The following is a 15,375-nucleotide window of genomic DNA, read 5'->3' on the forward strand; positions in this document are numbered from 1 at the left end:
ATAGTATGAAATAATGAAAAATATATGAAAAATAATGTAGGAAAAAATTAGAAATTAAAAAAACAAAAGGGCTACTGACATAAAAACAAGGGCTGAGACCATAAAAATAAACTAAGCCCTAAACCCTAAAGTGGGCTGGGCAGTGAAAACTAACCCAAAAAAATAAAAGGGATGGGCTAATGGAAAAGAACAAAAAAACAAAAAAAAAATTTGTCCAGTAGGGCCCACGAGCCCTTTGGCCTGACCCTCAATTGGAGATTTTTAGGCTATTTTCGACCATCTGAACCCTTTAGTAAGAGATGGCCTCATCTAAGAAGCAAAGTCCAGGAAATTGGGCCAGTAACTAGTGTAGAAGGTCCAACCCAACTCCAGAACACGAGCAACTAGGATGTGAGAAAGACTTTGTGTATACTTATTTGGCGGAAGAGATCGTACTGAGACAGAGGCGGAGGCAAGTGCCGAATTAACACCTTCGTCCTCACCAATGGCTCCTTCATCTTCTTTTTTTCTCTTCTGATTTTAATTTTTTTTCAATCTGCCTGCTCTCCTACTTCTCCTTTTCCTTCTTCTTTCTACCCTCCTCCCTCCCTGCTTTCTTTTGGAGGTATTGTCCGTTTGGTCCAATTACGTATAGCTGCCAATTTTCTCGCTGAACTTAATTTTAATTGATTATTTCTGACTTTTATAATTGCTAAATTTGTTTCCAAACTGTAATTTTAGTCTCATTTTTAATTTTTTTATTATTTATAAATAACTAATTTCTCCCAGTGTTGGAGATTGGGTTCATCTAAGAAGCAAAGCCCAGGAAATTGGGCCACTAACTAGTGTATAAGGTCCAACCCAACTCCGGAACATGAGCAACTAGGATGTGAGAAAGACTTTGTGTGCACTTATTTTATTTTTATTATTTTATTATTATTATTATTATTATTATAAAATATAGAGCTTGAAACTATATTTAGAAGATGAAGAGGTTTTGAATCCGGAGCGCATGGGTAGAAACGTAAAACCCCATCCGTTAAGATATTAAACACTGTTTATTATTAAACGTAAAACCCTATCCATTAAGATATTGAACACTGTTTAATATTAGGGGAGAAAGAAGAGTTCGAAACTATTATATGTACATGTACACTATTTATGGTGGGTTTCATGTAAATGAAATAAATATATATGTAAATTTTTATTTATAAATCACTTTTATATTAATAAAGATGTTATATAATAATGTATTCGTATTATGTAAATTATTCTCTTTAGATAAAGACGGTGATGTAGTCTTTAGATATGTAAAACTCTATTTACATGACAACTCATATGTGATTTACCTGTTTGAAGATATTTTTTTCTTGCGAAGATTATTTTCTCTTCCTCTTTCTTGTAAAATTGGCCGCAGCACAAATTAAAAATCTGAAAAACAATTGACAAAAAACAAATCCCAATAAACATGGAAACGATAGGTGCAATCTCGGCCGTTGATTGTAATTTTAGCGGGCCCCACAAACGCCAAGGGTCCCTATACAAAAACATGCGATAATAAATACAAGTAAACAAGTCTTGGGGAACTTATCGTCTCCCCCACCGCGTCCGCGACTGCGACTGCGACTCTACTCTTTTCCTTTGCAAGTAAGTCATCTCCCAATTCCTAATCCCTTTAACAAATTCTTCTTCTCTTTCGAACCAAATTTCTACTTTTTGTTTGATTCTACTTAATTCGTGCATTATTGGGGGCTTTCGTTTTCCCGGAAAATCCCAAGTATTTCTGCTTCTGATCTGTGTTCTTAGCGTATTTAGCTGATTCAGGTTTTGGATTTGATTAATTGTTTCTTATTTTGTTGACTGGGGAGTTATCTAGCTTTAATTGCGATGATTATGATTAAATATATTAGATTTACTTTGAAGATTGCAGTACTTGATGATCGTTTGCTTAATTTGCTAGATGTATTCGTACAAATTCGTTTGCTTCTGTCTTGGTTCCTATGCTATGTTTAGTGTTTGGAAATTGTTTTAAATGGAATTAATAGTGATATGTGAAGCATAATCAGCCTTTGTATTAGCCGAAATTAGAACATCGGGTCGGTGTTTCAGTTGTTTTTAATTTATTTATTTGGGACTTCGTATAATTTGCTACATGTATTCGTACAATTTGTTTGCTTCTGTCTTGGTTCCTATGCTATGTTTAGTGGTTGGAATTTTTTTTAAATGGAATTAATATTGATATTTGAAGCATAATCAGCCCTTGTATTAGCCGAAAATAGAAGAACGAAATTAGAACATCGGGTCGGTGTTTCAGTTGTAGTTTTTAATTTATTTATTTGGGACTCCCTATAATTGTTCGAAAATCGTGTTATGTTTGTTTATTTGATTACTTCAAAACAATTTTAACTTAATGGAATGTCTTGCCGGTCCATGGAAATACGTGTGGCTTTTGGGTGCTGAGAAAGTTTACATTCAAAAGGGAAACAATTCGTTGACCATGTTTCGAAATCACTATCTTCTGCTCAGAATAAAAAACGATATATTGAATTAAGGTCATTCGCATAATTTTGTTTCTATCAAAGAACGGAGATATGACTTCTGAGTTTTGGAATTGTGGTTACATGAAATAGGGATTCATTCATGCAGTGGGTGTGTCGTAAAAAAACATTTTTCTATTGGTCCAAACGTGATTTTTTTCATTGCACATTTATGCCTTATGTGATGCATACCTTTTTTTACTATATATACTAACATAACTAGATGCCAGCTCAGGTTTCCTGATTTATATAATGGGTGGAAGTTCGATCGATGATGACTGGGAGCTTGCTTCACTGTCTAGTGCTGTTCGCACTATGGTCTTAGTTGGACGTACTGGTAATGGAAAAAGTGCAACGGGAAACAGTATTCTTGGAAGAAAGGCCTTCAAGTCCAGGACAAGCTCCTCTGGTGTTACCAGTACTTGTGAATTGGAGAAAACTGTATTGAGAGATGGACAAGTCGTAAATGTTATAGACACTCCTGGTATAATCTTGCTAATTTGTATTCTTTGTACATTCAATCTGAATATATAATTTCTGTCCATTTCTTGGAATAGAGAGACAGATGGATAGGGTAGTTGCATCAATGAATTTAGTTTTCAAAAACTAATCTTTCTCCCTGTGTTGACTTGTGTGGCACACCACTGCAGGTCTTTTTGATTTTTCTGCAAAGTCGGACTTTGTTGGCAAAGAAATTGTCAGATGTATTGATTTGGCGAAAGATGGAATCCATGCTGTGGTTGTAGTTTTCTCAGTTAGGACTCGCTTTTCACAAGAAGAAGAAGCTGCATTGCGTAGCTTGCAAACTTTGTTTGGAAGCAAAATTATTGATTATATGATTGTGGTCTTTACTGGGGGAGATGATCTTGAAGACAATGATGAGACCTTGGATGACTATTTGGGCCGTGAATGCCCAGAACCTTTAAAGGTTATTCACCAACTTTAAACCTTGTTATTTAACTTTTTGCTTCTTTTGTTTCGTTTCTATAAACTATATTATGTTATCTTCACCATTAGTCTTTTTTTTTTTTTTTTTGCATTTCTTCCAGAATTGATTTTCCTTTTATTTGATATATATCAACAGGGTTGTGCTTATTACTTCCACCTAGTTCTACGATTATCTGGAATTATTTGCTACATAACTTGAATTACTTCACATTATTAAAGTTTTGTGTAGAAACATGAAGTCAAGTTAAAAACCTGTTAAACCCACCCCATGCTCATAATGGTTTTCCATTTCCTTCATTCTGGATGACCATTCATTTCCTCATAAGCTTACATCATCCTTATTTAAGACAGTAAGAGCCGGACTTCCCGTCTTATTTTATTGGGACAGTTTTCAGTAACTTCATTTTCAGCATGTCCGTGAAATCAGTGGCTCCATTTTTGTATTTAAAAATGGACTCTGTCATTGATCATATCTTTTTCTTTGATCCCTTCTCTTCAAATGTCTAGTGTGCTGGAGATCAAAGAATATTGTTTATTAGTAAGCATGGTATAATGGATGATGGATTTTCACTATAGTAGTAGATACAGGAGAAAACGTCAGGCCAACCTAGATTAGGGAAAACTCTATCAATCCTCGCCCAAACAAGGCCCTATCCTCTTTCTTCTTCAACCATGCCTGAATAAGGGCTTATTATAGTTTGTATTTACGTTTTAATGTATGGTTTGCAACCACGTACGTACAATTTCTTATGTAATCCATTACCGTCTTGAATACGTGGATGTTATGTATTAAAAGATTAATGAATTCTTGGATTATTGTAGGACATCCTTACTCTGTGTGAAAACCGGTGTGTGCTTTTTGATAATAAGACTAAGGATGAAAGCAAGAGGGTTAAACAAGTCGAGAACCTTCTATCCCTTGTAAACAAGGTCATATCACAAAATGGTGGGCGACCATACACAGATGAGATATTTGCTGAAGTGAAGGTGTTTTATTATTTTTATTATTAACTACTTGCTTAAATTGTCTTTTTGTTTGTTAATATCATGATAAAGTTTTCATTGTATCCGACAGAAAGGGGCCATTAAACTTCGTGACCAACAAGAAGAGGTTAACTCCTTGAAGGGGTATTCCAAACGAGAAATATCTGAATTGAAGGATCAGATGCAGCGTGCACATGACGAGCAGCTTAAGCGGATTACTGAGATGGTAACAGATTGCCCTAAGCTTTCACATGCTTTGCTTTTGGATTTAGCTATGGATGTCAATATATTCTTCCAGTTTTCATACTCGGTTAAAACTAGAATACCATGTTTGGTTGCACTCTTTGACAATGATATTGACCACCTCTTGTTCAACCAAGTTTTTTTTTTAATATGTTAGGACCTATTTCTTTCCATACCTAAATCACCGTCCCATGTTTTTCATTCCATTGATTGCCTTTGAAAATATTATCACTTGTGAATACCTTGTAGACAAGTTATTGCATATAAGGTTGGGATCAATGAACTCTTGAATGCATTTAGTAGTCAGTCCCGTGGTTGTAGAATACCTTCAGATGAGATTTTGCATAGTTTATTAGTTCTCTCACATAAGTATGGAGATGTACAGTTTTATGCATCGTGCGTTACAAAGTTTAGGGATGGCTTCATAAGTTTGCTTTATATTTTTTCATCTGTTCTAATGTTTATGTAGTAGTTTAGGTAGAATGAAATGAGTGGAGTGGTCATCAAGAATTGACATTTAGTATTTGCAGAGTTGGTAGTACAAAAAAGTGTTAACAGTTGGAAATTTCCTTCAAGCCATATCGTCTGATATATAGGACTTTGACATCATATGTTTCTAGTTGACATATCTGGTTTGCATGCTTATGTTCTCGTGATATAACAGAGTATGAAGCATGAAACTGGGATCACCTGACGAGTTTGATAAGAAAAATAATTGAAGAGAGTATTTTTCTGTAAACTACGGAACAGAATTTTTCTGAAGATAACTTTAACTGAATTTTGTCATCGTCTTTTTAGTTTTTGTTGTTTGTGGAAGTTGAAAGATTGGGTGAGAAAGACTATAGGGAGGCTTTACAAAATTGGCCTTTGTGTGGCTCACTGATTAATTGCATTATTATTTCTCTCAGCATTTATAATTTTTGACTAACCATATTTGATTGAAATAAACGTCTATATGCTTGGGCTTACGTTATTTTTTTTTTATTTGAAAGGATCAAATGTTGCATTATTCTTTAGTCCTGAAACATGATGATATTTTACAGGTCGAGTCAAAGTTAAGAGAGACCACTATGAGGCTTGAGCAACAGTTGGCAGATGAACAAGCTGCACGTCTGAGAGCAGAAGAGAATGCGCAACGGGCTCAGCTGAAGTCTGATGATGAAATTCGAAAGCTTCGAGAACATTTAATGAAGGCAGAGGAGGAGCTTCGTAAAAGAGGTGACACCAAGTGTGTCATTCTATAAACGTAACTTTTAACAAAGATGCGTGGTAAGGAATCAATCTTTCTCCTCGTTTAACTGTTGGTTAATGTGGAGTTTGCTGCAAACTGTTTGCGACAGCGATTGACAATGATTATGGTTTGAACCTTTTATGTAAATAAATCGGTAGGATGCTAAGTTTACTATTTCTGTTTTATACCTATACATATATTTTATATATTTTGTCTGCAACTTTGGCTTACAATTTCAGCATATCCTTCAGTTTGCAACTGAAACCACCTTCACACATACCACCCGTTTAGATTTCTTGAATGAGTTAAATCTTTATCTTCGGTTCTCTGTGTTTATTTTACGCAGTTTTAATTGATAGTTTAAGCCAGGAAGGGTCGACTCGAAGACAAGGCGGCCCTTGCATTTTGAACTTACCATAAGATTGACCCTGATCCATTAGAGAATCCTTAGAGTTTCCTTGCCTTGCGAATTTGATTTGTCAATCGAATTTCCAGTGAGGCAAGAGATTTGTAGCTTAAGTGTTAAGCGTAGTTTGTGTGTGTCGTGAAGTGTTTGTAGAGAATGGGATACTTGTGGAGATCGAAAGAAGCCATTGATTTATTTTTTTGAGCAACCAGTGATGGTATGCGTACGATGGAAAGATGAAAGGAAAAATGAATCGGAGAAAAGAGAACTGAAACTTGGAATAGGAACAAAAAATCACTGACCATAAAAAGAAAAGAAACCAAAAAATCCTTGCCAAAGTTTTTGTACCAGAGTCCCAGCTTCTCCTAGCTTTTCGCGTCGATTCTCATAACGGTGTCAAACTGTTTGATGTTAAATGTGGAGCCACAAGTGATATATCGTTGTTCAACTGAAGTTGGGTTACATCCACACTGATGTCGTTTCCGTTTTTACCGGAAAAATTGTTTGGTTACATTTACAAGAGTTTGAGAGAGTGAGGTATCTAGGGTTACGCGCCTCGTATCAAATTTGGGTGAGGTTGCTCTTTTATAAATAAGCGCAAGCCTCCTTTTCTACATACGTTCACGTGGGCTAAGAAGTCACACCCAAATTAGGGTACAACAATTGATATGTCGGCAATAGAGTTGTCGGCTATGGTAGGACCCACGTCTATTAGTGGGTGAGTTTTCTTTGTCTAAACAAATAATATTATGTTTTAATTTTGTACGAAAAGGTAGGGATTGCAAGCACAATTAGACATTAGGATTGTGCTATCCGTACATCTTTTTTTTACTTATGTACCTTTTTAAATAGTGAAGGTAAGATCGAATGAATTAAAAAAAAATATTAATAAGAGTGAGAAATAAAAAAAAAAAGTGTGGATAATACACTTCTAGACATTATTCTATAATTCAAAGAGTTTCTCTTTGGGGTAACACTTGGCAAAGAGACATGATGACACTCATTTAATCTGTTTAGAGTGTATTTGATAGTTATTTCGATTTTATATTTTAGTTTTTGTTTTCATTTATTTTTTACATGAAAGATTGTTCGGTAGCTTTTAGTTTTCAAAAGTGTGCTTGGTTTTGGTTTTTGAAAATAAAAAAGCTAATTTTTTCAATTTTCACTTTAAAAAAAAATTAAAAACTAAAAAAAAATAGTCACAAACTTTCAGTCTTGCAATTTTTTTTTAAATTTAAATTGAAAACTACCATGGTTATCAAAATCGATGATAATTGCAAAACTGCATCGTCGTGTAACGAAACCTTAGTAGTTTTAATTATTGCATCCAATCAACGGAAGGGGAAAGTTCTGTCGAAGATATACTAGTACGTGCTAGCATAGATAACACCATGAAGGAAACTGGGAAACCCAGCTACTCATTATCTCATCTTATGTAACGAATAGTTCATCATCACTGCCATAATTAAGCTAATTAATTAAATTACAAGACATAGTGTAGTAATTATTCTGCGTAGTATTTAAAAAAAAATTATTCTGGGTAGTACTAGGTACTAAATCCCAAAGTCATATTACAATCCTTACAAATACATAATTAAGCTACTAATTAGAAATCTTGTTGAAAAAGTCAATGTTCGTTCCGAACACATGGGAGAAGATAAATCGTCATTATTAATATCTGGATATAATTAAGATGATTGAGGTGACAGAGGTAGCATTTCCTGCATTTGAAGATTCTGCCTCCAAAAAGCTAATTAATTACCTGCACAACAAAATATGAAACTCAAGAGATAAAAATTTGTGTTTAATTATTGTTTCTGTACGAATTAAATTACAGGTTAAATTATATTTATATATATATATATGTATATATAATTATTAGTAATTTAGTGATTACCCAAGATGGAGAATCTTCTTGTTTTGCTGTGGGAAGGTAGCTCCTCCACCCTCAATGATATTCTGGCTAAAGAAATTGCGAGAAGCTAATGCCTGGATTGCATTCATCTCTGGCACAGAAACCATGTTTGCTTGGTGAAGCCTCTCAACTTCTGATATCTGATCATCGATCCATCGGAAAATTAAACATCGATGTGCATATATCAATAATTTGTGATTCAATTAGATAGTAAATCTTGGAATATCGTACGTACATTATATTTTTTGAGAAGTTATATAAAACATATATAACTTAGAGTCTGCATGCATATCAGTTTTTTTTGAGTGATTTTAGTGGCTAATTAAACATGTATATATATATATATATATATATATATATATATATATGTATACACGCACAGATGGGAAAGTACTGTCTTCATCTGATGATGAATTAGTTTCGGCATGCATTTTCATAAAATTAACGTATATGAATACTAATCTCTGCGCTTGCGCATACCTTAGTTCGAAGATAAACATTTTCGTTTTCCAGCTCAATCTCCTACGTACATAACAGAAATAATTGATTATATTTAGAGCATTCACTTCATAGGAAGAGGGCAACTCTTCTTAAATGTAAAAGGTTTACCTTTTTCTGCAAGTACTCAATCTCTGCAATCAGCATTTCTTCCTGTTCTCAAGCATCAGATACATACATACCGGGAAATAATTAATTGCGAGAGGAACATTGAAGATGGCCAATTACTAAATTGGAAAATACGCGTATGCAGCATTCTTCGAAAGCCATCAAGAATATCGTATAAATCAATTGTTTAATTGAGCGAATTAATTACCTTCTTGGACCTGATTCTAGTCATGCCTCGTTCAAGCTTATTCTCCAGCTGCTTTAGTTCTTTCACAGTTAGATTACTCAAGGCATCTCCCATTAAGTGCCTACAATTAAGCAATCAATATTTTTATTCATCCACTATATATACAATTAAGCGCCTTGAGATGCAAACTAGGTCAATTCTATAGAGAAGTATACTTTAATTTCAAAACAAATAATTGATATCTCTAGGTAACTGATGAAATATGTATATATTTTGGACTATTTTCATGCAGGTTCATTCGGGAGGTTATAAATAATTGCGATCAAATTAATGGTCCTTTTCCAGTTCAATGCATGTATAAACAAGGAAATATACAGTGGAGTGGATCACCTGTTAGAGTTCTGCAGCATTTGAATCTGTTGCCTCAGTTTTGCCGATTCCTGTTGATAATACTGCATATCAAGACAAAAATGCAGCAAGAATTTCTGTCAATTTGACAAATGCCATTATCCAAAGTAAGTTAACCCATTAACCAGACCACAAGATATGTATCAAACTTCAACAGAAAGGTATATGCAAGGACCAAGGTTTTTACACACACACACACACACACACACACACACACTCACATAATATCTGGTTAGGCATAAAAACTAAAATAAAAATACATTAAAAAAATATGTATATAATATATATATGGAGTACCTGAGCGTTAATTTCAGTAATAGAAGTTGATCCTGTGCTATCTGAACATGCCTTCTTGTACCTCTCTATGGTGTTTCTTATACTGCTGCAGGTCAAATTTAAATTGTGAATTGTCAATGGGTGATACAGATGTGTCAACTGATCAACTTCTTTTTCAAATAAGTTAATTTCACATGAACCCACAAAAAGGATCTAGGAAGGATAAAAAAGAGTTGATGAACCAATAGAATAATTACTCGCACTGTATGGGTTCATAAATTTTTGAAACATTATAAATATAGAGAGGCAGAGAGAGCTAGATATATATATATATATATATATATATATATATATATAATTCATGACAATATATAATTGGAAGTTGTATCTTATGTTAGATGAATTTTGAGGGTGTCAACGAAGTTCGGCTTATAGTGAGCTTGAATATTGTAGAACTACATGACTTTTAAGGGGTGATTCTAAATATATAAAAAAGATTATTAGATACTGTAAACTGCTATTCCATGCCAAATAATGTTTTTCAGCTTTCTTTAGCTAAGGCTATTTACAGTCATGGACGGCTAAAACGTACTTAGCCCTTGGCTACGTTTTAGCCACTCATAAACCAATATTTTAAAGAATATTGTAAGGCTAAGTCTTTCTTTCTCCAGTCATACATGACTAAATTTTTTCATCTCTAAACGGGCATGACTTGAGAAGCACACGTTGGGGCCGCCAAGGGACTTGAGGGCTCGTTATATATACCCTGCCGGGCCTGCCCTTTGTTAAATTTAGATTTGATTCTTTTAGCTGATTCATTTTGGTCCTTTGTTAGATACCCTTGACTGAAGATGACCTAAATACTTATATACGAGCATATTTGGTTTTGTTCAATAAACAGAACTTTTAGTGCAAAAATAACCTCATGCGATTTCGAGGTGTCAAACAATGAAGGGGTGGCTGAAAGCACATATATATGTTGGTGAGACGGGACATGAATGAGAGACAGGGCACACTGCCTATGGATAATATATCAGATTAAACAGGGAACCACTATATATGCATGGCGTGGCTCTCGAGTCAATTCAATCCCTTTTGTGGAGGGCAATGACATATATATGCACAGCAGTGGCCACCACGCAGATGTCTATTACAAATAAGACACTTTATTTTCTCCCCTACTTTTAGTATTTCTTTTCTCAGCTATATACATAAATATATAAATCACCACTTAATAAAACAAACAATTATTTCGAAAGTTTTTTATTTTTAGGGAGAAAAATGTTAATTAAACAAGGAGGTTTTCTCAAACAAATTAAGAAATGGGAAGCATAAGAGAAAAAACGTGGACTCTCAAAAAGATAGAAGAATAATTCATAAGAAACGAGTTTACTGCTACATAGGTGTAACTCAATTCTATACAAGTCATTATCAAAAGACATACTGCTATTGTAAAATAAATAGTTCAAAAGTGTTGCAATTTTTAATTTGACATAGCTTTAGATCTGTGCTAAAGCAGACAATTTTGACGTTGAAGACGAATAAGACGAAAATTTGACACTGGAAGGCAATTTGGACTTAGGAGGATGTAGGAAGACTTGCATGCATGCAACAAAAGACTAAATGTCAGCACAATTACGTACGGTACGTGTAAAACTCCCCATTCATGCAAAGAAACCCCATTGATCAATGAGCTCTCCAAACTCTTCAATGATCTGTCTGTTTAACCAAAATTTGAACGGTCAGGAATTTATTCCCTGTTCACCTTCACCTTCTTCTTCTTCCGTTCATCTTCTTCCTTGTTCATCTTCTTCCCCCTTGATCTCCATCTCTCTCTCTCACCAGCTTCATAATTGAAGGATCTAGAGAGGATTCAGATGGTAGAGATCCGGAGAGAATTCCAGTCCAACCCCAAACCTCAAGAGTCAAAAAAGAGTATGGGTGGATCATGGATGGGTCAGTTAACTTGTTCCATATGCATAACCCCCACACATGCAGCAGCATGGCACGTGCATGTTACCCTTGCATGTATTAAAATAGAAACCCTTAAACTAAAACTAAGCACAGGGTTTATTAGAGTTTCATATTCTTTTTTGCAAAGTGGTAAGTAAATATACATACATATATATATATATATATATTATGAAAGTTTTAACCTTTCAGAGTGAAAGCCAAAGTGAAAAGTCGAAGAAGCTTTCTCTTGAATTAGAGTACTGCACAATAGCTAGATAAAGACAAACAGAAGGGTAGTAAGGGTTTGAAAGCCAGAAATGGAAAGGGAAGACCATCGACACGGTATCATGATATATGTGATCTCAATGCATGCCACTGCACAGAGAGAGAGAGAGAGAGAGAGAGAGAGAGAGAGAGAGAGAGAGAGAGAGAGAGATTCTAATAGATTTGTAACCCTAAAAATGAAGAAAATGAAGTATCAAACACACCCAACAAGTACTGGATTCCTGTGGAACAAAGTAGGTCCAAATTGGTGCAACTGTTTCCTTTTCATTCACTTTTATATCTTTGAGAAAACTGTGACTACAGTGGTTCACCATATATACAACAGTAACACACGCAAACCCACACAGACACATGCAAGCGCTATTTAAGTTGGACTCAACGCTTTCTAAATTATTTTCATAAAATCAAATTTAGTTGGACTCAAAAATTGGGATTTAATAAAGACAAGAAAAATCTCCAATAATATATAGTTGGACTCAAAATATTTGAATAGTCTTTAATTACAACCACTCCTATTTCATCTTGGATATTCTCGTTCTTAATCATGTCCTGTCTTGGATGTATGGCACATGAGAAAGGACATGATTAAGAGCAAGTATATCTGAGGTAAAGTAAGAGTGGTTGCAATTAAAGATAATATGAGAAAAAATTGGTTAAGGTGGTTCAGACATGTGAAACGAAGACCTACAAATGCTCCTAGAAAATACAATTATGAGATAGGGGCTTAGGATAAAAGAGGTACATGAAGACCTATGAAGACTTAAAAAGAGATTTTAAGAAAAGAAATAGAGAAATTGGAGCTAATAGAAGACTTCTCGGAAAAACCGAGCTCACGAGTGACGTTATAGAATTCATACACCCGACCAACTTAGTAGGATAATACTTCTTGTTGTTGCAATTAACTACTTAATCAATGCATGCATGCAAGTGAAGAAAATAAATAATTAATTGATAAGTGAAGTGAAGTGAAGTTAAGGAACAGTTAAGGATGAATTTAGTTATAGGATATTACTTGTTGTTAGAGTACTCGTAGAGACGGCCCCGGCTAGAGAAGACAATGAGGGCAATTTCAGCATCACAGAGAATGGATAATTCATATGCTTTCTTCAGCAGCCCATTTCTTCGTTTGCAGAAGGTCACTTGCCGATTCGTCGTGTTCTCAATCCTCTTGATTTCAATCTTTCCCCTCCCCATCTTAATATCTAATTACTTTGATCAGATCCAAGAGCGAACCAACCTCCTGCCTGTATACATAAAAGAATTTATACAATATTAATAAATAGGATATATATAGTACTAATTTCATATAGATCGTTGCAGCATGATCACTAATTAAAATAACAAGAATTAATTCTGAATAAAAGAGAAAGCTAGCATATGTGTGCGCATACATACATATATATTACTAAATGGAAAATAAACTGCTAATTAAATAGAACAGACTGAAAAAAATTAAAAAAAAAAAAAGAAAATCCTCTTTGAGATATCTCCTCCTCTCTCTTCTCGAGCTATCAAAGGGAAAGAGAAATAGTTACAAAATTAAAATTCAGCAGATTGAACTCTGTACATACAACGATTAAGGAAGAAATTTTTTTTTCTAATAGGGGTTTTATTGGAGAAGATCAAAGACTGAAATTAAGATATTATAAAAGAAAAAGATGATTATAATGGAGAATCGATCGGGTAATGGGATAATATAACGAGTACTGCAGACATCAAGGATTATTGTGTTAGAGACGAAAATAACAAAAGAAAAATAGATCAAGGAAATCAGACAAAAGTATGATAAGAAAAAAGGAAATCAGACAAAAAGTTGAGGAGATCTAGAAGAAGTAGATCTCACCGGAAAAGTATGAGGGTTGTAGGCCACTGAAAAAAAACAGCAGTTTGATTAATGCGGAGGCCAAACTAAGATAGAAAAAAGTCAATAAATATTTTACCCAAAAACAAAAAAAGAAAAGAGTCCAATATATATTAAGCATAGAAAAAAATGCCCTATACAAACTGTGGTACCAGAATCTACAACATGCTGAACAAGATTTCGGTAGTCATGGCACCATTAATGGTGCAGTACCCTTTACTGGGAACTCTTTCCTTCTCTCTCTCCCCCTCTCTCTCAACCATTTGAGAGAAACACAGATCAGTAATATATAGATTACTGAGCTAGCTAGGTTTGTGAGCATGCTGGAAGTTAGCTGAAGAAAACTGGGGCTGAAATCAAATTCAAAGAAAAAAGAAGAAGGAGGTGGTGGTTCTGCAAATTAATTAGAATACACACACACACATATATGTTAAATTATATATATACACACACACACACACACACATACACACATATATACACATATATATATTGCAAAGCCAAAGGCCTAAATTTATATAAAAACGAAGTCTCAGTTATTTTATTCTTGATATCATGTTCAATATGAAAATAAAAAAGTTGACAGGGAAGAAAAAGAAAGTGAAGAAAGTCAGAAAGATGAAGCAACAGATGATATATATTTGAGATCATATATATCAAGAACACTATAAAACCCAGAATTTGTATACAAGATAAAATAAATAAAATAAGAAGACAAGATTAGCTAAATAAAAGTTCGGAAACAAAGATCTAGCTACATATGAAATGCGACACGATGAAAACTAATTAGTATTTGGAAATTAAACAACATAATTATTGTTTTAGTTTTTCCATGGAAAAATGATGAGATGATTTTGTTTAAACATAATGAGCTGAGGACCTTTACTTTAGGGTTCCACAACTCCCCACAACTCCTTTGGGTCTTCTCTTCAATTGACCTCACCTCAGCTTTCGGAAATATCTAATCCCGAAGAAGCCAAAGCTTGTAGGCAAGTCCTCTTTCCCACGCCAATTATAGCCTCTTTCTTACTTTGTCCAACTTTGATTTGTGTGTGTGTGAGTCTAGAGAGAGAGAGAGAGAGAGAGAGAGAGAGAGAGAGAGAGAGAGAGAGAGAGGGTTGGCCTTTTACCGAAATGGGATACAAGATGTGGTTGTTTGAGCTGATTTGAACAGCTTTGCAGGTTCAAATTCGCTCCATATATAACTGCAAGTTTTGTTCAAATGTTAGTTTATAATTAATTATTTGGTGAAATGAAGAGCTAACCTGACTAAAATGCCCTTAAAGAATAATAGAACTTGCATACAATGAGGTTTATCTCTTCTGTGGCATCTCATTCCTATAAAAAAATGACATGGTTTTTCAACACGTATTATGATATTGAATTGAAACACTACATGACAGTGAATCAATTTTATGTAAGTTTCTCTACAAGAATCCTATCTATTAATCTATTTTAGCTAGCTAATGAATTATTCATCATCGGTATACAAATTTTTTTTCTTCTTCTTCTAGCGATCAAAATATGTGAGGGAAATTTCCACAATGGGTCAATGG

General features: G+C 34.3%; 2 protein-coding genes across 15 annotated transcripts; one reads left to right on the plus strand and one right to left on the minus strand.

The window, feature by feature from the left end:
- Nucleotides 1-1,496: 1,496 nt before the first annotated feature.
- On the plus strand, nucleotides 1,497-6,142 carry LOC137710116 (P-loop containing nucleoside triphosphate hydrolases superfamily protein). Of its 6 annotated transcripts, none has more exons than XM_068449075.2 (6): nucleotides 1,497-1,626; nucleotides 2,752-3,000; nucleotides 3,167-3,444; nucleotides 4,287-4,451; nucleotides 4,540-4,674; nucleotides 5,735-6,142. In XM_068449075.2, exons 2-6 carry the CDS (start codon nucleotides 2,769-2,771, stop codon nucleotides 5,933-5,935), a joined length of 1,011 nt encoding a protein of 336 aa, XP_068305176.2. In that variant the 5' UTR covers nucleotides 1,497-1,626; nucleotides 2,752-2,768; the 3' UTR covers nucleotides 5,936-6,142. The 6 variants fall into 6 exon arrangements, with proteins under 6 accessions (XP_068305176.2, XP_068305173.2, XP_068305184.2 ...); XM_068449072.2 differs by having other exon boundaries at nucleotides 1,529-1,626; nucleotides 2,747-3,000; XM_068449083.2 differs by lacking the exon at nucleotides 1,497-1,626 and adding an exon at nucleotides 1,634-1,756 and having other exon boundaries at nucleotides 2,747-3,000.
- A 1,682-nt stretch (nucleotides 6,143-7,824) lies between these two features.
- Nucleotides 7,825-14,880, minus strand: LOC137710378 (agamous-like MADS-box protein AGL11). Of its 9 annotated transcripts, none has more exons than XM_068449356.2 (10): nucleotides 14,706-14,792; nucleotides 13,802-13,827; nucleotides 12,971-13,202; nucleotides 9,742-9,826; nucleotides 9,427-9,488; nucleotides 9,058-9,157; nucleotides 8,853-8,894; nucleotides 8,724-8,765; nucleotides 8,226-8,383; nucleotides 7,825-8,090 (listed from the first exon to the last, which is right to left on the minus strand). In XM_068449356.2, exons 3-10 carry the CDS (start codon nucleotides 13,150-13,152, stop codon nucleotides 8,087-8,089), a joined length of 675 nt encoding a protein of 224 aa, XP_068305457.2. In that variant the 5' UTR covers nucleotides 13,153-13,202; nucleotides 13,802-13,827; nucleotides 14,706-14,792; the 3' UTR covers nucleotides 7,825-8,086. The 9 variants fall into 9 exon arrangements, with proteins under 9 accessions (XP_068305457.2, XP_088541734.1, XP_088541735.1 ...); XM_088685608.1 differs by having other exon boundaries at nucleotides 13,802-13,866; nucleotides 14,706-14,766; XM_088685609.1 differs by having other exon boundaries at nucleotides 13,802-13,866; nucleotides 14,700-14,758.
- Between the last annotated feature and the right edge of the window lie 495 nt (nucleotides 14,881-15,375).

This window comes from Pyrus communis, chromosome 15 (genome assembly GCF_041283825.1).
Source record: "Pyrus communis isolate YQ-2024b chromosome 15, ASM4128382v1, whole genome shotgun sequence".
Taxonomy (NCBI): Eukaryota; Viridiplantae; Streptophyta; class Magnoliopsida; order Rosales; family Rosaceae; genus Pyrus; species Pyrus communis.

Coding starts and splice junctions, on each gene's coding strand:
- LOC137710378 (XM_068449365.2), bottom strand. CDS start 13,152: ATGGGGAGGGGAAAGATTGAAATCAAGAGGATTGAGAACACGACGAAT. Junction 9,827..12,970: donor TACGAGTACTCTAACAACAA/GTAATATCCTAT, acceptor TTTGACCTGCAG/CAGTATAAGAAACACCATAG. Junction 9,158..9,426: donor ATGCTGCAGAACTCTAACAG/GTGATCCACTCC, acceptor GCTTAATTGTAG/GCACTTAATGGGAGATGCCT.
- LOC137710116 (XM_068449075.2), top strand. CDS start 2,769: ATGGGTGGAAGTTCGATCGATGATGACTGGGAGCTTGCTTCACTGTCT. Junction 3,001..3,166: donor AAATGTTATAGACACTCCTG/GTATAATCTTGC, acceptor ACACCACTGCAG/GTCTTTTTGATTTTTCTGCA. Junction 3,445..4,286: donor AATGCCCAGAACCTTTAAAG/GTTATTCACCAA, acceptor GGATTATTGTAG/GACATCCTTACTCTGTGTGA.